The sequence below is a fragment of the Myotis nattereri genome (genome assembly GCF_964212035.1).
Source record: "Myotis nattereri genome assembly, chromosome: 18".
NCBI classification, from domain to species: Eukaryota; Metazoa; Chordata; class Mammalia; order Chiroptera; family Vespertilionidae; genus Myotis; species Myotis nattereri.
This window is the reverse complement of record NC_138093.1, coordinates 22,899,734-22,924,232: the sequence shown is the minus strand read 5'-3', so window position 1 is coordinate 22,924,232 and position 24,499 is coordinate 22,899,734. Positions and strand designations below refer to the sequence as shown.

The 24,499-nt window shown below is 36.4% G+C and overlaps 1 protein-coding gene across 1 annotated transcript in view; it reads left to right on the top strand.

Moving 5' to 3' along the window:
* ACBD6 (acyl-CoA binding domain containing 6) overlaps positions 1-24,499 on the top strand; it is a 126,839-nt gene that overhangs the window by 28,003 nt on the left and 74,337 nt on the right. The window contains exon 4 of the mRNA XM_081112358.1: positions 16,207-16,289. Coding sequence (XP_080968484.1) covers positions 16,207-16,289 — 83 coding nt within the window. The remainder of the gene's footprint in view (positions 1-16,206; positions 16,290-24,499) is intronic.

The following is a 24,499-nucleotide window of genomic DNA, read 5'->3' as shown; positions in this document are numbered from 1 at the left end:
GACAAATTAAGTCACCAGACAAATCAGGTGTGTTTGTGCCCATATGTGATTTTCAGAATTTTCCTCTGGGTAAATCTGTGACTACAAACTGAGCCAGAGTTGCTTCATAATAAAGGATGGGAACAAAATATGAGAATATTACTCCATGGGATTTGGAGGGAAATAATGAAATATAACTTTAAAATCTGTGTAGGTTATACTTTTCCTTTAATAGTATTTACTGACATTATAATTGACTGTAAATACTTACCTCTTCCTTCCTCTAAACATGAAGCTCTAAAAGTTTAAGAAAACGTATCTGTCTAGGTCACCATTGTACTCCTAGTTAGGAGGCAGTGACTGTAAATTGAAGTATTAGATAAATGAGAAATAATACATTTGTATACAGTGAAGTATAAAATCTATTTCCTAGGTCATTTGTAGAACTATTGCTACTGAGCTTTTGGACATATGTTATGATGTTGCTAAAAATGCTTCAAAGCTATATAAGTAGAACCAACATTCTCAATTCATTTAATCAAACAATTTCATTTTATATGTTCGTACCATTTCATAAAGTGAGATAGTAAACCACCATTCTGTTTCCACATTATGCAGCTTAATTATAAACTCAGGGTCAGACCTATCCTGGGAGGCAGCAAACCAATAAATCAGTATTACAAATGATATGCCCCAAAGGAGTGTTTACCGGTTACTTTAGCCAACTTATAAATGCGTAGCTTAAGACCACAAGTAATTAGATGGGGTCTGGAATAAAGTGAATGGCCAGTTTCCTGGTATTTGAGTTGTTACCTCCGTTTTGCTGATTCTCAGTCTTAAGTTGTCGCTGATAGTCTCTGTGTAGGTGTTTCAGGTTTCACTTTTCAATAGTAAAAGCTACATAAACTTGATTATAACAACTAGGAAATAAAAATAAATCACTTAGAAGCAGCAAGTTTTCTGGATCATTAGAAAGAATTTCTTAAGCTTTTGGAATTGAGCTTTTTGTTCTATTATTTTTGGCATAAGTAAACTACTAATAAAGATACATCTTAATGAAGATTTCTCATAATTGTTTTAATAATAAAACAAAGTATTTTATTTAGATTTAAGTACACCCAAAAATACATCCTTAATTTCTTTCTCCACCAAGTCAAGAAAACCGCATATGTTGGGAAAGTGCCAGGTTCTTGTTCAATGATCATTATAATCAAACTGTGAAACCACTTACAGATCTCTTGATAGACTGTCAGTGACCACCAAAGCCTGTGAACTTAAAAACATTTAATTTAGGATACTAAAATACTGTTAATATTCATCCACATTAGGTAGTAGAACTATCTATAACTAGACTTAGATAAAAGGATACTAGGGTAATTAGTTTGATATACTTGATATTTTGTTTACAGTAAAAAATAAGATGATGCCTCATTTTTGAAATATTTGAAAATGGTTAGCTGGAAAGACATGGTTTAAACTGTGTATTGATCATTGTTTCACTTTTATTATTATTTTTTATTCATTATGTTAATAGTTTATTTCCTTTTTAAATGTTTTTAATGTTCTTCCCAATCATGAGATTCTGTAATTTAGTAGATGTTAAGGTAGCGTGCAAAATAGTGAATTCCTGTAACTTGCATTGTACTACTATGATGTAGCTACTGAGTTACAAAGAAAGATTTAATAATATGTTCATTTGTTCATTTACTTGTTTTTCTTCAATCAATTTGCCTGGCATTAGTGCTAGATTTGGGGATACAAAAGTAAAATAATCCTTTATCTCGAGAGATCAAAATCTAGTGAAAGAGAAAAACCATTTAAAGTGGTCATTTCAGTGGAGTGTGAAGAATACTAATAACATTGTGAACAAAGGTCTGTGGAATCACAGGAATCACTATCTGCTTGTTTATAGCCATGGAGGAAACCTTTAGGCTGGGTCTTACAGTTTGAGTAAACTTATTAGTGGAAGAAGAGGATGGCACAGCATTTTGTATAGAGGCAGCAGATAGAAGTATAAGGGAATCTATATATATAAAAGCCTAAGTGATTGAATGACCGTTTGACCGGTCACTATGATGTGCACTGACCACCAGGGGGCAGACGCTCAACACAGGAGCTGCCCCCTGGTGGTCAGTGTGCTCCCACAGTGAGAGCACTGCCACTCAGCTGACTGATGGCTCACGGTGAGTGCAGCTGTGGCAGTGCAAGCCTCTCCCTCCATGGCAGTAGGCACAATGGGCTGGGATGAGCAGGAGTGGTGCAGCGCCCTGCCGGGGCTCGGGCTCCTCCCTGGCTGCATGCCGCTTCACGCACTACTCCATCCCCCAAGGGGTCCTGGATTGCCAGAGGGAACAGGCCAGGCTGAGAGACCCCACTGGTGCACAATCCGTGCAACAGGTCTCTAGTAGAAGTATAAAAAAGATTTGGCATAAAGAAAATGGAGAGGAGCTTAATGTGTATCAGTCATTGATTAGGAAAACATGGATGGGTAGATTAGGGTTACACTGTTACTTTAGCAGCATTATGAAGTTCTGTGTGGAGTGAAGAGACACTACCCTTTATAGTTCTTCTAAAAGAAAAACATTATTTTGCTTTTAAGTTTTATAATTCATTCATATATTAAAAAATATTTAAATGCCCACTACTTGGCAGACCTTATATTATTACTTGGGAATTATTAATGTAATGATTTATACTTAAATGTAAGAAGTTTAGATATTGATCTAGAAAAATTCATCTATAGAGGAACTATGTCATGACATGATTTGAAAGAATAAAGATAGTATAAATGGTGATGGAAGAGACTTGACTTGGATGGTGAACCCACAATATAGTATACAGATGATGTATTATACAATTGTATATCTGAAACCTGTATAATATTATTAACCAATGTCACCCCAAAAATTCAATAAAAAAAAGAAAACATGTACACACACACGAGATAGCTTAGAAAAGTGTGAATATATCTATAGTGCTTAAATTTTTTTATGGTAGATTGTTACAGGAAAATTACAGAGTGATAGGTAGGTAATATCCTTAAAGAAAAACTGTTAAATCTTTTTTGGAATTCTGAAGGTGATATGTTAACATACACTTATAATAACAGTGTAAATAAAAGTGCATTCTTAAATAATCATAAAATATGTAAAATGTTCATTTTCCTTCCTATTGATTTTAGTGTGCTCATACTTATCAACATAGAGAAATAGAAAAAATTCTGTCAAGGATGTTTTCTCTTTTAAACTTGTAATGCCAACTGTGATATTTTTGTTTTACCAAGGTCTGAAGGATTCTCTTTCATAAACTTTTGGTATCCAATACAGTCTGTCTATTGGCTCAGCTCTATTGTAAGATACACCTTATTTACTAGATTCTATCATAATTCATCTTAGCCTAAGTGGCATGTCAGAAGGAATAACTACCACTCTCATCTGTAAGGGAACAAGCAGCAGATCCAGGGAAAAGGAAAACCTACTAAGGGTAAAGATATTATGGAGTAGCTGGCAGTTCAAGTTACCAGTTTCAGCTCACGCCTTGAGTATTGACTATACTACACACAATTCTTTCAGATTAGTGTGTGTGTGTGTGTGTGTGTGTGTGTGATTTTTTAGGATTACAGAACTCTTAGACATTATTCAACATAGGCTGGAAGTATCCTTCCTTCTGACAGTTTTGGAAGTGATAAAATAGATCCAGGTTAGGCTATCAATTAATAATAACTTATGAAATAACTTCATGAGTTTCCCTTTGGAATTTTGATGTTTTGGCCAATGTAGTTTAAAAGTCACATACTACAGTGCTTATTGTTTATATTTAATTTTATAGTCTATGAAACTTTATTTTAACTCACAAGATGTTGTGGGTGTTTTGAAAATAAATGACTTCATATTTATTAATTGTTATAGAGGTTACAACCTCATTGCAAAAGACTGCTTCTAAATCACATGTGTAGTAAATATTTTTATAGAAATATGGTCATAAATAGTCCCAGGAAATCCCTCTTGAATATGCTGTATTTATATTTCAATTTTATGTTGTTGGTTTGCTGTTTTAAAATTGAATATAATTAGAATAAATAATATGCTAATGCCTTCATTTTGCACTTTGAGTCAAAGCTTACTAAATTAAATCTTTACTCCCAGAGTAACATCTTGATGAAAAATATGCCGTTTACTGGGTTTAAATCTTTTCTTGAGATCACGTGTGTCTGATTTTTCCATTTGTAAAATTTAAGAACATTGCATAATACAACTAGATGCGTAACAGTCTTTTCCTTGTACAAGCATCCCTCCTTTAATAGAATCCTGAGTAAGAGTAGTTTATGAATTAAATAACTAATTCACTTAAACTTTTCCTCTTCCCCCTGGAACTTGAGATCTTGGCATTGTATATGTATCACCAGATGGGGAGCCAGAGTCCTTTCACTGTGAATGTTATAGTTGAATTAAAATGAATGTGTAAGAACACCTTTTAAATGTACTAATAGCTATTAGTGAGCCCCCTAGTCCCCAGTAAACAGACCTTTATATTGGGACTAGAATAGTCACAAAGGACTAGTCTCATTTGCCTGTCATCATCAGGATATTCATCTGCTATGAGTCCTATTTATTATGAGCTGAGTCTCCTTAGCTGAGCTAAGATTGAATACTTGAATCTCTGGCTTGATGAACTGCTGTTTCCTCACATCCAAAGATGGTAGGTAACAAACTTTAGAGATATAATGGGGGGTGGGGGAGATTTTAGGAAAGAGAATAATAAATTATAATTATAGAGAAGTGCAAAAAAAGTTAAATTATTGAACATGGCTTCAAAATTGGAAATGTTAAGGTAGACTGGGGCCAAATTACTAAAATATTAGATATTTCTTTTGAATAGCTGGACTATCTTAAGCATTCTGGTATACTACCAAATTGCCTGATGAGTTTGTCACTTTCAGTATCTTAATGTTATAAATAATTTTAACGTTTTATAATATGAATTGTTGTTAGTGCTTTTTACTACTGTGATCCTGAAAAATATTATTACTTTTATTAGAACATTTGAAACTGTGTATTTTAAAATTTAGTACATTCTAAGTGTGATCATATTGCATATGGAGAGGAACAGTTTTATACTGGAACATTTGTTTCTCTTTATAATGAAGTTTAACAGGAAAATGACAGTAATTAGTTTTATACTAAACTTCTTAGGAATCATTAACTCAAATGTAAGTGTTTAATTCTTACTTTCAAGTACTCTTTAGACGGTATCTCTATCCTCAACATTGTAACTCTAAACTTATCTCTAACTTTACATACCATAAATGGACTCCTATTTGACATGCCTCCTCCTTACTCCTCAAATACAATGGATCTCATGCTGCTTACTGAAATGCCTTCTCTACTGTTTCTACCTGTTTTTATTTAGACCTGGTCAGTTCCTGTTCATTCCATGAAGCCTCCAGTCCACACTAATTTCTCCTCCTTATAAATCTACCCCATTTATTGTTTCTAGTATGCATTTTAATATTTGATCTTATATATTGTTTCTTATCTGTTTTACATGTTAACATCCTAAGTCCCTGGTAATATTAAATGTCTTGATAAAAGTTACCATGATTTATACGTCTTTCAGTGATAAGCTCAGTGTTTATTACTGTGTTGAATTGAGTGGAACTGAAAAATGTTAGGGATATTAACAAATTATGCCTCATTATGTGGACATATGCTCTTTGAATGTGGTTCTAACAATTATATTGTCTTTTTAAAAACATTTCCAGTTTCTGAATCATGCTTATTCACTGGGCTATCTTGAGCCATGCTGTAGGAGAGAAATATTAAACTAGGATGTATATTATCAACATTGATAAGAAGCTAATGTTTATAGTACAGCAGATTTTTATGGAATAATATATTTAGTGTTTGTGTATGTCTATATATTTTTACATTTTATTGTATGAAAATTCTCTTCTGTTTTTTTCCATTAATTTTTGCCTCCTTCAAGAGAAGCCACTCATCTGAGTTATCCTAGCCTCCCCCATTTCCTTAAGTGATTATAATTTTTCTCTGACTACTGATTGTAAGTTTTCTTAGCACTGATCTGATTATTGAGGTCTTTTAAGCAATAATCAACTGACTGGCAAAAGCAAATGTAATTTTTTCCTAATCTAGTGGGCCAATGAACTAGTAACCTTTGATCTCTCACTGAGACAAGGTGAGATGGAATAAGAGACTTTTCTTTCCTTAGGTGTCTCTAGGGCAGTGGTTCTCAACCTTCCTAATGCTGCGACCCTGTAATACAATTCCTCATGTTGTGGTGACCCCCAACTATAAAATTATTTTCATTGCTACTTCATAACTGTAATTTTGCTACTGTTATGAATCGTAATGTAAGTATCTGATATGCAGGATGTGTTTTCATTGTTAGAAATTTAACATAATTAAGGCATAGTGATTAATCACAAAAACAATATGTAATTATGTATGTTTTCCAATGGTCTTAGGCGACCCCTGTGAAAGGGTCGTTCGACCCCCAAAGGGGTCGCAACCCACAGGTTGAGAACTGCTGCTCTAGGGTAATGCTAAGAAAAAGTAGATCCCTTTTGAACAAAGAGACTGGGGACAATTCAGCCTACCAGGATGGTTAAGGACTGAAAGAGCAAGCAGGATTCAACATGTAAAGGACCTGCAAATGGCTCTAGTTGGTGCGACTCAGTTGTTTGAGTGTGTCCTCCAGTGCACCAAGAGGTTGCCTGTTTGATTCCTGGTCAGAGGCAGATTCTCTCTCACCAATGTTTCTATCTCTCACCCTCTCCCATCCTCTCTCTCTAAAATCAAAACATATTTTAAATAATAATAATAAATAAATAAAGGACCTGCATGTGGCAGGTGTGACTCCTCTCTACTTGCTAAAGGAATATATCTTCAGAATTAGGTCCCAACCATCCTCTCTAAGTGTACTCATAATTTCTTCCAGGCTTATTTTAGTTGTTGAATTATTCTGTGTGCTGTGTGTAGGAGGAGGGAGCCAAAGATCTGTGTTTAGTCTGCCATCTTCCTATTGTTTTATGCTGGGTTTTCATTTTTATGTTTCCAGAGTTTTCAGGTTTTCTAGTGAATGTAATTTTCACATATTCATTAAGCTTTTGTTATAGTGTGATGTTATGAAAGATAATTTATTTGATCTCTAAGTAAAGGTCAGCATTTGATCATACACATGGTCTCCTACTTACGATATTTTGATTTTATGATGGTGCAAAAGTGATATACATTCAGTAGAAACCATACTTCAAATTACGAACTTTTTTCTTTCTTGGGCTAGTTGGAACAATACTGTCTCTTGTGATGCTGGGCAGCAGTAGTGAGCCGCAGTCCCCTGTCAGCCACCAATCATGAGAGTGGGTAAACAAACAATACTCTTTGGTGTATTGTTGCCAGAGTTTATTGGATATTGTGTTTTCACGTCCCATCATGTCTTCAAAATGCTCATCTGTGTCCCCTGCTTCTGGTGAGAAGAAGAGGAAGGCAATGACTCTTGAGATGAAACAAGATAATTGCCCAACTGTAGGCAATTGTAAGTGTTCTGAGCATGTTTAAGGTAGGGTAGGCTAAGCTATTATGTTTGGTATATTAGGTGTATTAAATGCATTTTCAACTGGTGATATTTTCAACTTGTGATGCGTTTATCAGGACATTAACCCCATCATAATTTGAGGAGCCTGGTGTATTCATTGTGTGAATTTTTCTGATACTCTTCACAAATAATTGAAAGGTATAATGGGAATACCTTTTAATGTTGCATTTTAGTAGTTTCTGTTTCATGCTTTATCAGTCTCTTATCAAAGGAATGTTCTGCATGCCTGCTGTTCCTATAAACAGTGTTTTCACATGTTCTTGGACCAACTGCATCCAAAGTGAAGCTTTCCATGAATTCTCTTCAGTAGTAACAGAAAATACCAGACCAATTACTGCCCACACATTAATGGTGTTCTCCAACCTTGCATGTAATTGCTGCTGTCAGATACAATTATTGTCTACACAAGTTTCTTACCTTGGGAGCAATCATGCTTGAAATGGCTTGATGTAGAGTTAGAAAATGAGAGGAGCAGTTTTGAAACTTTTTGAAGGTTTTGCTTATAAACTTATCTATTCTGAAAATTTAAAACTATAAACTTACCATAGCCTTTTTGTTTTTAGAAGACTGACCTGAATAAGTCTGACAGTGACAAGAGAATAACCAAAAAAAAAAAATGTGAAGGTTCATTGATTAGAATTATATTTCTGAATAATTAATTATGAATACATTTCCTTTATGGATTAGTACCATGTTGGATGCAGTTCAGGAAACTTAATTCTAAGCTGTTGTAAAGTATATATAGTAGTTAAATCCAGGATTAATTTGATTTTGTGATTATAGTGATAGCGCAAGATCATAATCGATCCAGTGGCTCTAGGTTGGAGATTGCTTATTATAGTAATACCTCCTTGATTCCAGATCTGGAGAATGAACTTACAGTCTACAGCAGGGACTGACTTTGCCACTAGAAACTTAATTGGATAACTTTGATTTACTTGAAATTTGGTATGACATAAATTAATACTCTCCTGTGTACTTAAAATAAGAATTCATATGATAAGTTTTATTTAATTGCTTGAATTTTGCTTACAGTTGACCCTTGAACAACACAGGGGTTAAAGGTTCTGACCCCTTGCACAGTTGAAAACCCATGTACAACTTAGGACTCCGCAAGAACCTAACTACTAATAGCCTACTGTTGACTGGAAGCCTTACTGATAACATAAACAGCTGATTAACATATAATTTGTATGTTATATTAATGCTGTATTCTTACAATAAACTAAGCTAGAGAAAAGAAAATGTTATTGAGAAAATATGTTTATAGTATTTACTGGAAAAAATCCACATGTAAGCGGACCTGTGCAGTTCAAACGGTGCTCAAGGGTCAACTGCTTTTGTTAGAGAGATTATTTCAACCAAATTTTGAGCTGTGAGTCAAGAAGTGTGATTTGCCATAGGTCAGTGATATATCCAAGTGGCTTGTTTGTGCATCTGATTGATGGAATTTAGGTCATTGGCCTGCATATTCCAGCTGCAAGGGAATTTGAGAAATGTGGTTTTGAGGATTCTCTTATAAAGTTGGGACGCAAAATATGGAAACCTATTAAAACAGTAAGATAGTGTTCCAAAGACTTTGATAAGCCACACATAAGATGTCCATTAGACTTGTTTTTCTTTATCAATCTCTGAACCTCTCTTTCATGAACTCATCCATCTTAAGATGGTTGAATAGAGGCAAATGTAATGGAAAAGGCTATAGAATGAAAATACATCTAATTTAGCAATATTAATTGATTCCTTTGTGTATTCCCATTTATGCATTTCATCAAAAATCATAGTTACTGGAATTTATTTTAATTTTAAAAGTTTCTTTTTGAACTAATGAAGTACTTTACTTAAATTTAAAAAATGTACACCTAAGAAACAGAACAAAATTTTAATTCAGAATATTGTAAATATGTGATAATGGTCCCTAAAGTAGCTTGGAGAGGTAGCATCATTTAATAAAAAGCACCACAGGCTTTAGATATCAGAAGGTCTCAGTTCTGCCAATTACTGTGCGCCATTGGGTACTTCTCTTATCTTTATAATCTGTAAAATAGAGATATATTTTATCAAGTATAAGGGAGTTACTCAGTTTTTAACATTTATAAAAGTCTGGATATGTCTTAAAATAGATGATGTATATATTATATTTAATTGGCTATATTTTTTCTTAGCATAAAAAAATGCTGCTCTTTATAATTTGATGTCTTAATTAAATGAAATATAGTATAAATGCCAACTTTATAGAAATGTTTTGAAGTTGGAATTGGAAAATATATGTAAAGTGTGAAGCATATGGAATATATTCATTAAGTCCTAGTTTGCTTTCCTTTTTTTCTAATAATAGTTATTTTGTTAGGTTTTCTGGTTGGTTTGGAGGTTTGTTTTATCAGGAGAATATTAAAGACTTGTGGTTCAATATTGTAATTTTATACCTCAAAACATTTTGTATCTGTCTTGCTGAGACACTTTATCTTTGGAGAAATGGCAATATTTTGGAAAAATTGCTGAATACTTATATAGTGTTCACTTTATGCTGAGCAATGTTACATATATATATATATATATATATATATATATATACACACACACACACACACACACTTAATTTAAAATACTTTAAACACTCAGATGAGATAGTGATGAGTCCTATTTTTTACAAATGAGGAATCTAAAGCAGAGAGATTTATTTACCCAGTCGTACAGCTAAACCTATAAACAAAGTAAGTAAACAAACCAATAAAACAGAAGCCAAAAAGGTAGTAGTATGTGGAAACAAGAAACTCAACCCCCTCCTTGCATATATTAGCCTGATAACATTTAGAGTAGTTATTTTTCCAGATGGAAAGAAAGTTTCACAAGGTTTTAAGTCTTGACCCTGCAACTGACTAATGTGGAATCTGAATCCAAATGGTAAAGATTCAGCCAACAACTTATCCTTTCCCCTCTGAGTGAAGGAACATTTCAGTGTCTCAAATAATATAGGCTGAGGCAATGTAAGAATTGGCAAATTTTATCCTATTGGCTGCCAAACTGTAGTCTCTTTCTTTAACTGCTGATGCAACATAAAAATAACTTAATGGATTTTGAGTAGAGAGAAATGGAATAAACTTCTTAAGCCTCTGTGAGAAACATTTCATTGGAGTGGAAATCTAGAGGCTAAAGTAGCCAAAGTTTACCCCTTCTTGTAGATGAAGTGGATGGAGACGAAAACTAATGCATCTTTGGCAGCTTTATTCTGAATTCAATCTGATAATGGCAGATTATTTTTGAAATATTATTTCTGCTCAAGATATAATCTTCCCTTCTCCTCACCCCCCAGGAATAAAAAAGTTATCATCAGCGTTCTAACGTGCTTTGTGCTGTTGCTTCAGAATGAGAAATTAATCCTAGGAAGAAGAAACATATTTAGAATACAATATATTCAAATTATAGAGTCATATTTTTCCCAAAAATTATTACAGCTGTATTATGCTTTATGTACAGAGATATCCATCAGATATTTATGAGGGGAAAAGTGAAAATAACCTAAGTAGGTAACTATCAGATAATGGTTAAGTAAATTATAGTACATTGGTACGTAGAACATTAAGCTGGTTTTTAAATTAATGTTTGTAGGACTCCTGTTCCTTGGCATGGAGTAATAGGAATGAGATTTACCCTTCGCCAAAACAAGAAGAAAACTAGACATAATAGATAAAACAATAGTTTTTAGAAATGGCACTAAAAGTTGTATACAACTAGGAGAGAAGGGAAATAGGAGCTCTACAATCGCTTCAGCTTATTGCCTGGAAGTAATTTTCAGGCTACAGTAAAGGGAGGGTGGATCCAGTTGAGCTAGAAAATGCAGGACCAAATACTAGAGAAGATGTTCCTGCAGAGGGAGAGAGAGCTCCAAAGATCTGCAGAGGTGTCCCTTTGACTGAATACTAATCTGTGTGTGTGTGTGAAAGGGAACTAACAGGCTGGGTAAAGAATTACAAGAAAGCAGTAGGCCAAACCATTCTTGGAGCTGATAGGACTGAGAATATTTCATTTCCTACTGGTAAGAGTGGAAAGAAAATGTAATATATGGGGCCTATGGTAGAGGCCTCAAAAGGATTTCATCTCAGTGGTGAGGCTAAATTAAGCTCTAGATTGAAGGCTGTTCTGCCACTACCTTAACACGGTTTTAAAGTGAGCCTTGAAAGGATCAAATTGATTCCACATAATTGAATTCATGCCAAAACAAAGTCTAACATATTTTAAAGGCACAAAACAAAACCAGCAAACAAGAGTGTAAAATTTACAATGTCTGGTTTACAGTAAGTCTCTCAAGCATTTGAGGACAGCAGCAAAATAGCACCCTTAACTAAGAAAAATACCTTTCAATGAAAGCAGAAATGATAGAGATGAAAACAGCTATTATAAATATATTCTATATATTCACGAACGTAGAGGAAAACATGAACATAATAGAGAAATGGAAGATACAAAAAGCCCAAATGGAACTTCTAGAGAAGAAAATAATCCTATCTAATAGACAAACATGGTAATTAACTGTAACTTTGCTACCCTTCCCATTGGCTAATCAGCGAGATATGCAAATTAACTGCCAACCAAGATGGCAGCCGGCAGCCACGCAGCTGAAGCGAACATGAGGCTTGGTTGCCCCGGCGATGGAGGAAGCCAAGGTTCCCTGCCTGCTGCAGCCCAGCTCTGAGCTCCAGATGCAACAATCTTGCAATTATAGAAACTAAACAAACCCCATGTACCTGCTTTCAGCCGCCAGTGGCTCAGAGCTTAGCGAGCCAGTGATGGCAACAGAGTTTCAATTATAGAATCTAAACAAATCCAAATACCTGCTTTCAGCCAGCCACGGCCTCAGAGCTGGCAATGGCCTCAGAGCTGGAGCTGGCTCTCAGCTCCAGTGACAGCTATAGAAGGTAAATAAATCCCAGAATAAAAAAAAAAAGAAAGAAAAAAAGAGCCTGGGAGCTTCAGTCACCCACCAGCCTGAAAACAGTCCTCAGTCCCTCACCCAGACTGGCCAGGCACCCCAGTGTGGACCCCCACCTGGAAGGGGGTGTGACCAGCTGAAAACAGCCATCATCCCCTCATCCAGGCTGGCCAGGCACCCAAGCGGGACCCCCACCCTGATCCGGGACACCCTTCAGGGCAAACCAGCCGACCCCCACCCGTGCACTAGGCCTCTATCCTATATAGTAAAAGGGTAATATGCAAACTGACCCTAACAGCAGAAAGACTGGGACTGACTGGTCACTATGACACACACTGACCACCAGGGGGTAGACACTCAGTGCAGGAGCTGCCCTCTGGTGGTCAGGGTGCTCTCACATGGGAGGAGCTCAGCTCAGCCACAAGCCAGGCTGATGGCTGCCAGTACAGCATTGGTGGTGGGAGCCTCTCCTGCCTCCTCAGCAGCACTAAGGATGTCCGACTGCAGTTTAGGCCTGCTCCCCGCTGGCAAGTGGACATCCCCCAAGGGCTGCCGGGCTGCCAGAGGGATGTCTGATTGCCAGCTTAGGCCCAGTCCCCCCGGGGAGCGGGCCTAAGCCAGCAGGTGGTCATCCCCTGAGGGGTCCCAGACTGCGAGAGGACACAGGCCAGGCTGAGGGACCCCCCTCCCCTCCAACCCCCCCGAGTGCACAAATTTTTGTGCACCGGGCCTCTAGTACCTGATATAACACACTGAATAGGATTAACAGAAGCTTAGATACTGCATAAGAAAAGATTCGTGAACTTAAAGATGTAGCAATTGAAACTAATAAAAATCAAGCACAGAGAATAAAAAGACGGAACAAAAACGAACAGAAGCCTAATGAGCTATGGGAAAATACCAAGCAATGTGTAGCATATTGGAGTCCCAGAAAGAAGACAAAAAGCAAGCGAGAAAAAAAGAAACAGTTTAATGAATGATAGCTGATATTTTAAACATTTTATGAAAATTATAAATCAGAGTCTTTCATCCTTTGCAGCATTAAAATTTGAGGCTGGATAATTCTTTGTTGCAGAAGGCTAAACTATGTATTGCAGGATGTTTAGCAGCAACTTCAGTCTCTACTTACTAGATGTCAATAGGACCATTCACTTGCAACAACCAAAAATTGCCCTAGACATTGCTAGATATCCTTGGAGAAAAAGAGGGGCAAAAAACCCCAAAAAACTCCCCTAGTTGAGAATCATTGCCATAAACCCATAAATCCAAGAAGCTCAGTGAACCCCAAGCAGAAGAAGCACCAAGACACATCATAATTAAATTGGTGAAAACCAGTGAAAAAATCTTAAAAGCATCCAGATCAAAAAAAAAAAAAGAAAAGAAAAGGATACAGAGGAACAAATGTAAGAACTACAGCAAACTTCTTTTCAGAAATCTGAAATCAGTAGGGGCAACATCAAAAGGAAAAAACTATCAACTCATAATTCTATACCATTTAAGACAGCTTTAAAAATGAAGGTGAAATTTACTTAACAGTACAATAGGCATTTATGAGAAAGTCACAGGTAACATTACATTCAATGGTGAAAGACAGAAAGCTTTCCCCTTAAAATCAGGAATAAGACAAGGATACCTGCTTATGCCACTGCTATTCAACATTGTACTGTAAATTCTAGCCAGAGCAATAAAACAAGTAAAAGGAATAGCATTCATAATGGAAAGGAAGAAGCAGAACTAGCTCTGTTGACAGGTAACATGATTCTTACAGAAAATCCAAAGAATCTCCCAAAAAACTATTGGAGCTAATAAATTCATTCAGCAAATTTGTGAGATACGAGAGCAACATACACAACATACAAAAATCCGTTGTGTTTCTATACACCAGCAATGAAAACCCCAAAATGGAAACTAAAAAAAAAAATTCATTTACAATAACATTCAAAAGAATAAAATGCCTAGGAATAATTTTAACCAAGAAGGTTAAAGGTTTTACACTGAAAACTATAAACCATGTTGAAACAAATTAAAGAAGACCCAGATAAATGGAAAGATTCATAGATCGGCAGGTTTTATGTTGTTAAGATGATAGTACTACCCAAGTGACCTACAGATTCAATGCAATCTCTTACCAAAATTCTAAATGCCATTTTTGCAGAAATGAAAAAGTCAGTTCTCAGATTTAGATGGATTTGCAAAGGACCCAAATAGTAAAACAATATTAAAAAGAACAAAATTGGAGGATTCACACTTGCTATTTCAAACACACTATAAAGCTGAAGTAATTATAACATTGGTACTAGTATAAGGATAGACTAGTACAGTGGTTGGCAAACTGCAGCTTGCAAGCCACATGCGGCTCTTTGGCCCCTCGAGTGTGGCTCTTCCACAAAATACTGACTTCTGTGCATGGGCCACAAAGTTTCAATCGCACTGTACATGCGCGCCGCACGTGGTATTTTGTAGAAGAGCCACACTCGGGCCAAAGAGCCGCATGTGGCTCGCGAGCCGCAGTTTGCCGACCACTGGACTAGTAGAATAGAATCGAGTCTAAAAATAAAACCTCATTTTTATGGCCAATTGATTTTAAATAAGGGTGTCAAGACTCAATATTGCAGAAGTGGGCTTTTGCAGAAGTTGCAATTTAAGCCTTTCAGACAGTGATAACATCCAAGTTCACTGCTTCCACATTACATTTTTGGAAGAATCTTATTTCTAAATTTAATCTTCATCTTGTGCTTTTTAAGAATATCAAGGAACAGAGTATTGAATATTTGATTTTAGAACGTGCTTCCATAAGAGTTTATTTGGCTCTTTTTCTTTTATTTTAGATTTCCTTCCTCTCTCCCTTCTACCTTCTTCCTTTCCGCCACCTAAAAATATTTTTTTTATGGTTGAATTTTAGGTTTTACTATGTAGTTTACGTAGTTTACTATGTAGTTGGGGGGGGGGGGATTTTAATTTTGTTAGTGTAGATATGATTTTCCTGATCACCTTTATTTCATATTTTTTTAATACTCACCTGAGGATATTTTTTCCATTAATTTTCTTAGTGGAAAGAGAGAAACAGAGAGAGAAACATCGATGTGAGAGAGACACATCAATTGGTTGCCTCCCACACAAACCCCAACTGGGGCCAGGGATCAAACCCAAGACCCTTCATTCTGGGGGCCCCATGCTCTAACCACTGGCCAGGGCCTCATTTTTCCACATGGAACATCCATATGTTCTACCTTGAACTTAGCTAACATCTTATAATCAGTTAGGGCAGTGGTCGGCAAACTGTGGCCCCTTGAGTGTGGCTCTTTCACAAAATACCACGTGTGGCGCATACGTACAGTGTAATTGAAACTTCGTGGCCACACTCAAGGAGCCAAAGAGCCGCATGTGGCTCGCGAGCCGCAGTTTGCCAACCACTGAGTTAGGGGAATGGCTTTTAGGTGACTCCATAGGCACTAATGGAATGAACATAGCTTGCTAGTGGGTACTCATTCCACTGCTCTGATGACCTGAGAGTACACTTGCCTTTTTGATACCATCTTGAAATTGTTAACTAGCACCTTCAAGAAATGGTGGATTGTCAAACTTTTAGTAATCCTTTGCAAAGTAGTGTTTTGTAACTAGTTTAAATACACATTGCTTTAACCCTTGTGTCTTTTTTTTTCTACCTTTTATCCCTCCCACAGTCACCAGAAAAGAAAGGAAAAGAAGCAAATACTGGTTTTGGCGGACCAGTTGTTAGTTCTCTGTATCATGAAGAAATCATCAGGTAATTTTCTCTTCCGGTCTTTGATATAGGGATATCTATCTCTATCTGGATATATATATTGTGTGTGTATTTATATATTTTTGATCCTGAAAACTTTCATTTGTGAAGAACTTTTTCTTAACCTGAAACTGATTTGGTGGTATATCTAGAAAGATCATAAATGGCAGGGAAGGATTTTAAGGTGTATAGTCATTAAAATCATTGTGTCTGAATCAGTGCCAGATAGTAACCCTTCCCACCATATAAATATTTGGTAGGGCAAGGTTTTGTGTCTCAGAGAATCTAAAGCTTTGGATTTTTGTTGTTTTCCTCAAAATACCATTATTGTAAAGATTTTCATTTTTATAGTTCATTCATTCTAGCTGCAAATTAAAGATCACTTTGGAATATAAAACGGTACACTAAGGAAAACATTGTGGAGGTTCCTCAAAAAATTAAGCAGACAATTACTATGTGACCCAGCAATTCTAATTCTAGTTCTGTATCCCAAAGAATTGAAAGAGAATCTGACAGACATATTTGGCACACTCATGTTCATAATAGCCAAGAGGTAGAACCACCCAAGTGTCCATTGATGGGTGAATAAATAAAATATGGTATGTATAATGGAATATTATTCAGCTTTGAAAAGGAAGGAAAATTCTGAAACATAGCTAGAACATGGGGTGAACCTTCAGGACATTATGTTAAGTGAAATGAGCCAGTCACAAAAAAATAAATACTATATGATTCCACTTATATGAGGTGTCAAGAGTATTCACATTACAGATATAGAAAGTAGAATAGTAGTTCTCAGGAGCTGGAGGAAGGGAAACGTTGTTATAAAAGTTTCAGTTTTGCAAGATGGAAAAGTTCTGGAGATTGGTTGCACAACAATGTGAATTTACTTAGCTCTACTGAACTGTACACTTAGAAATGGTTAAGATAGTAAATTTTTTAAAAATATATATTTTATTGAATTTTTTACAGAGAGGAAGGGAGAAGGATAGAGAGAAACATCGATCAGCTGCCTCCTGCACACCCCCTACTGGGGATGTGCCTGCAACCAAAGTACATGCCCTTGACTGGAATCGAACCTGGGACCCTTCAGGCCATAGGCCAACGCTCTATCCACTGAGCCAAACTGGTTAGGGCAAGATAGTAAAATTTTATGGGTTTGTTGTTTTTTTAAACACAAAATTTTTAAAGGTCATTTTGTATTTAATAAAGGTCTTAAATTTTATGTTACATATAAAATTTATTGGATAATCTTTTTCTTTCAGCACTGTTTGTGTAAATCAGGAATTCTGTCCTGCTTTAAAGTCATGTGACACATTCATCTAAGATTGCTCCTTTACAGATAAAAACAAAATAGAAATCTCTGATGTTTTTACTCTTTTTGAGTTATCTGAACTTTACTTTTCCTACTCGTTAACATGAAGTAAATGAGCTCTAATCCTTAAGTGGAAAATTGTGATTACCTAAATTTATTGAAGGGAAATACCTGTCTTCATAGAGTGAAGAGGAATTGTACCAAAATGTTATGCTTCACTCTTGCAAAAGAGTTTGATGACATTATCCATCACATAAGGAAGTGATGATGACAACTCCCAGGTAGCATTCTGGGAGGGAAGTTACTGATAACACTATGAATGCTCATAGTTTCCAGTTAATGATCAGTCAGTTAATACTAGGAGTCCTCTCTTGAATCTACTAGTATTTGCATAGCAAGCACACCATTTTTTGTTAAGATTAAATATTTATTTGGGTTATGAAAGGGAAAGGCTGATGGAGAATTAAGGAGAATAAAGATACCCTTTAAGGCTGCTACTGGCCTGGAGTACATTTGCCACCCTGATGCCTTTTTGGGTCTCTGAGAACTCCTGAGGAGCCCATACAGTTTTGAGGAAGCATAGTTTAAAAAACGTTTTCAGAACTTAATCCCCCTGCCCCTTAACTCTTATATATTCAGAAAATGTTTTGGGGTTCTTAATTTATATATTCCATCTTTAGAGTCTACTTAAAAATGGCATCTTAGAACCCTCACCCTACCAATCAAAGTTTATTAAATGTTCAAATCAAGTCATTTTCCTACGTGATAGAAGGAGAGGTTAGTCATTCTCTGTTTTCCCATAGTCCTTTGTTCACACTTTTGTTATAGCACTTATCATGTTATACACATTGAATTATAATTTTTAAGAACACTCTATCCTTCCACTAAGCTTAGATTTTGGAGATCAGGGATCATATTTTATTCATCTCTGTACTCTCACTATTCTGAGGAAGTTCCCAGAAGTTAGTAAGTATCTAGCGAAAGTGCCAACCGTTGGGAGGTACCCCCAGCTGCTTCCCCAAGGAGCTGATAGTTTAGTTAGGGAAATGAATTGAGATAGTTTCTTGACTTTGCTTTTTTTTATATATTCTTTATTGATTTTTCACAGAGAGGAAGAGAGAGGGATAGAGAGTTAGAAACATCGATAAGAGAGAAACATCGATCAGCTGCCTCCTGCACACCTCCAACTGGGGATGTGCCCGCAACCAAGGTACATACCCTTGGCCAGAATCGAACCTGGGACCTTTCAGTCCACAGGCTGACGCTCCATCCACTGAGCCAAACTGGTTAGGGCTCGACTTTGCTTTTTAAAAATCACCATACATACTTTCTAATAATAGCAATCGCTTATCTATAAGTAATAATGATCCTTATTTTGGGTGCTGATTTCTTTAAGGGCTCCAAGACTCTAGTATTTTTGAAAATGACATGCTGAGCACTATTCTTTTGGAATGTCCAGTGACTTGACTAATTTCAGTGCCTCTACAGAACAGAAAGCAAATCGCATGTACTCCAATTGAAGTGAGAGTAAATGTCTGGATACTTGGAGTATTCCTAATATAGAGCTAAATTACACTGGAAGAGTTAACCTACCTGATTACCCTTGATCCAGTTCCTAAAGAAGTGACTCTTACATTTAAATCAATATTTAGAATTTGATCATAAGAAACATAAAATAATATCACTTATTTTAATATAGAGATTTTAATTCAACTCACATTTATTGTGAATCTATAAGACAAAACATTGTGGATATTTGTGCTTCTAAACTTCTTCACCTTTTTAATAGTATGTTCTCTGTATTTTTTTACATCTACATGCATGTTTAATAAACATTATTGGTTAATGAAATGAATTATGAGCCTCTGCTATGGCGAAACTAGTTAGTCTTGGCCTTATTTCATTAAGTCATTGAAATATTAGTCTTCTTATAATGTGATCTAAGTTTTTGTGTTCCGGAACATATTGTTAAGATATGAAACAATAAGAAACATGAATATGAGAGCCACAGAAAGCCTTTTAACTATTACAAACAGTAATTTCATTACTACTACTAGGGGCCCAGTGCACAAATTTGTGCACCTTGAAAAGAAATTGCCGGCTGCGAGGCTGCGGTGGGCACAGGGGCAGGTCTCTGTCCATCCTCCACAGCCCCTCCCGCCGTGGCCCCGGTCCCCTGTCTGCCGGCAGCGCTGCTCCTGCTGCTTCCACATGCTGACTGAGCCGGCCCCGCTTGCACCCACTGATGGTACTGAGCGAATGGAGCCAGCACCAGCAGCAGGTGCGAGTGAGGCTGGCACTGGCAGCTGGTGCGAGCAGGGCTGTTTCCGGCAGCAGGTTCAAGAGGCGGCTGTTGGCCTCGATTGCCCCTCAGGAGCAAGGGGAGGTGGAGAAGCCATGGGGGTGTTTGGGGCCGGCACCAGGCACCCGCAGCGGGTGTGGGCAGCGGCTCCAGTGCCCACAGCGAGTGCGAATGGGGCGGCACCAGCAGCAGGTGCAAGTGCCCGGTGGAAACGCAGCATGAGGGAGCAAAGAATTTTCAATAACCACCAGAAGCTCACCCCGATGACAGCAACCAGTGCCCCGCCTTGATCTAGTGCCCCCACTCACCTGCTTCACCATCCTACCGCGGCTGACGTCGCCATGTTCTGCGTGCATGCCCTGGTGGTCAGCATATGTTATAGCGACTGGTTTTTTGGTTGTTCCGCCCTTCAGTCTGTTTGCATATTAAGGTTTTATATACTGGTATATAGATAGCACATCAGAAATTACAGCAACTACTGATTTTCTTATATTAGAGAATTCATTTTATAATTGAACAGAATTCCAGCATAAGAAACTAGATCACAATAAAAATTACTCTACATTGAAATGTTGGGTTACTCCAGTGAAGGACCAGATGTAATCCTTATTGTTTCGTAAAACACATTGCAGACCAGTAGTTTTATTGCTAGCTTTACCTAGTGGCCAAATAAGTTTCTATTGAACGACTACAAAAAACGTTTTACATAAATGTTAAAGGCACGCTTTAAAATTAAAAAACCCATTGCATTTTGAAGTTATTTATTACATGTTCTTACAAGCTATTATCTTTTTAAAGTATGATACTTTGTAAAACACTGTATAATATGAAGCAAGAATTCTCGTGATCTGTCTGCAATGTGTTAAGTATAAGACTATAGTTGCAACATTGGAAACGGTATTGTTAGCTTTTATGTAATCAAGTATTGCTTGTATTTTGGTGAAATATAGTAGCTGGTGCTGTTGTTTTTTTGCTGAGAGAACGTCGTTTTTTAACTGAAGTTAATTGCAGTCTTGGTAGTGTTATGTTCAACCAAGGTGAAAGTGACAGTAGGATCTAGAGTTTTAGAAACATGGTTAAAATGTTAAAACTTGAAGGGAAGGAAAAGTTTTCCTCTACTGAACCATTATTTTTTAAAAGAACATTAAAAATGTATTTCAAAGGTCTTAACTATATAAACCTCTACATTTTTTCACATTATTAAAGATCAGGAAAACCAGCTTCTAATAAACCCATTTCTTAAGGCTCCATTGTCCTGGCAGCTTTCCTGACTAATGGGCACTGTAGCTGATAAGTTAAGGGCCCACTTGAGTTTTATTGTAAATGTTTTTGAGCCAAGGACCACTGGGGCCAATTCTGAGTTTGCTCCTGCCTGTTTGGGTTCTGGCCTTTATTTCCATTCTGTCTGAGAAAGCGATAATATAATTTCATAGGTACAGATCTCTGTTAACATTCCAGAGCCCTGACCCAGTTCCTCCTGAAGCTAGTTAATGGTTCTGTAGTATAACGGAGGGGATATAGTGTGAGGCTAATGAAGTAAAAAAATTATGGAGCCAAACTTCCAGCATTCAAATGTTGGTTCCACCACTTATTAGTTCTGTGACCTTGGACAAGTTATCTGTAAAGTGAGGGTAAATAACTATAGTACCTTTCTCATGTAGTACTTATGTGGATTATAGGAATACACACATACAGGCATCCTAGAACAGTATCTGGCACAAAATAAGTTACTATGTCACTGTTAGCTTTAATAGTATTGTTACTCAGAGTCTCCACAGTTAACACCCATTACATACATACGACTTATGTAGGAGCTAAGAATCACATGTCAGTCTGGTTATAGAATGTGGTACAGGTTGTTTGCTTTTACAGAAGAAATTGGAAAACAGGGAAGGGAGAGTCAATGCTATTAGATCTGTGTTTGGAACTATAGAAGCAAGAGAGTCAGAAATCTTGTCCCTCACAGTTACTCTAGTCTTGAGATGTGTTGTGTTTCATTTATACTGAGGACTGGCAGAAAAAGCTCTGGTGAATAAGCTTAGGACTTTGCAAAGAGTCAGTTGGTTCTGTATTACATATAGTGACTTAATAAACACTTGGGTGAGTTGTATACATGGAAGGTTTTATCTAGAAGTTGGCACATAAAGTTTTATCTAGAATTAGAACAAGAATTAAAAATATAATACATGAAGCCTATAAATATCCATCTCACCCTGCAATAAGAGTTGATCTTCTCTGTTATATTTTATAGTTTGATGCTATGTAATCTATCAGAATTTTATTAATCCCACTTACACAAGCAGCCATCTGGACCTTCTCTAAGCAAGACCAGAGCAGTATACAGCTAAAATGATTGATGGGCTCTAGAATTGATTAGTTGTTCTGTGAGACAAATGAACTGTTTTGGCAGAAAATACCAGAGGTCACTGCTGTGGTCAGACACAAAAGCCTGTAGAATTTTAAAGAGATTCTTTCATTATTGACTTAGAAAGTTAAAAATTTTAAACAATAATGGATTTTTAAAATATTTTAGAAATATCTCTTCATTGGCTGCTCTTTAGTTCTGATTATAAAATGGAGGATATAAGTATTAAAAACAAAAATGAATGTGATTATTTTATGCTTTAATTTTGTAATTTTTGGTGAAAATACGAAGTGAATAAAAATAGTATAAAAGCCTGTCACTTATATAATATTGTACTCTAAAAGAGTATGATTGGAGAAAAAGCTACAATGAATATTTTGTAAATGACTTATAAAATGAAATGGTATAAAATCCCCTGTAGTTATTTATTCAGAGCCTTATAGCAATCTCTTTGTGGGGTTTTCTTTCTGTTTTTAACAAATCTATAAGATTCTTAGGCTTCAATAGTATTTTTTTAATTGAAAATTTGGATTTTTATGCTTCCAATAAGTTAAGTCACTCTGGGATACCACTGTCCCATTAACACTACTGCCCTTAGCACCAAAAAGATTATCTTGCTTCCTTTCATCTGTTTGGCTGGTAATAGTGAAATCCTTCCCTATTTCACTGTGTTGCCCATGATCAACATTGTGTTAACACTTTGGTGATAGGTGATAAATTGGATGACATATGTCTTGTTACATTCTGGTTATTCTTTGAGGACTACACAAGTATGGATAGGCAAGTGGAAAACTCCCCCTTGAGAATCTGACTGCTTAGAATGAACTTGAGTTACGGATTTATTCAGCCTGTAAAACCTCAGCTGGCATAAATAATTGAGAAAGCAAAGGTTTGTCTGTGGTACATACCTCAGGGACTCATGGCTCCCTTCCTCCTCTCTACCTCCCTTTCTTATGAAAATGATCCCAGTTGCACTCCTAGATAATAACACACCAAGCAATTAAAAGCCATGGGTGGCTGGAGAGAGGAGAAAAGGTTTAGTTAATGAGCTTTTCCTCTTCCAGTGCCCATGAGAGCCTCAGGAATGACAAGGCGATTAAAGCGAAGAGATAATTATAGATTATGTGAAAATGGGTCCCTTGAGACAAATGGGTCTTGACATAAACAGTAACTGTTGTAAGAGTCTCCTGGCTCTCATATTCACCCTTTTCTTATGCGCTTTATTTAGCTCCTGTGTCCTCAGTGTCATGATGTCAACCAAGCATATAGGCAAATCTACCTGTTTGTAGATCAACAGCCTTTTCTGAGCAAGAGAATTACTCAACAACTGAAACCAATCCGTAACTTTCTCTTCCTCTCTCCTTTCTTTTTTCTTCCCCCTTTTCCTTTTCTCTACTTTGTTCTCTCTTGTCTGTCTACCCTTTCTTCTAATATTTTTCTTCTTTTTCTATAAGTGGTACCTGTGAAATACTAAGCACTTAGACTTGTTTACATAATTTAGTGTATGTATGTGTGTGTACACATATAAAGATGTGTATACTATGGGTATGTTGTTTCTAAGTCTTTGTCATATTGTTCTACTCTCTCATCCTCTAACATATTAGAAATTCTGTTTCTTCAGGTTCAAAAATAATCCATATTCTTCTACTTTTTATTACTGCCACTACCATTCCCTTTGCATGATCATCGCTACTCTTAAACAATCATCGTCTCTTGGCCAGGACACTACAGCACCGTTTGAAACTGGATTTTCTCTTCCTGTGCTGTCTCTTCCCCGGATTTATAACTCAGATCTCATCATATCACTCTCCCGCTTAAAACCTTTTAATGATTTCCTATAGCACTTAGGATAAAATTTTAAATCCTTAGCATGTCTTACAGGGCCCTCATCATCTTCATCTAATGCCAATTTTCCCCTCTGCACCACCTCTTTGTTCACTCTACTCCAACTACATTGGCTTATTTTTATTTCCTTGAAGGTCAAATTAATCTTTGTTAGGTGAATTGATTGATAGTTTTATATAAGGATATATGATACATAACCCCAGCTTACAGTATATGCTAAAACCTTATGATAAAATTGCTTACATTTATTGACTACTTCTTGTAAGCTAGTAACTAGAATGATCCTATGAGATGTAGGTATTATTAATACTGTATCTGTATTTTATAGATGAGGAAACGGAGACTCAGAGCAGTTAGGTTACTTGCCCAAGGTCACATGGTTGTAA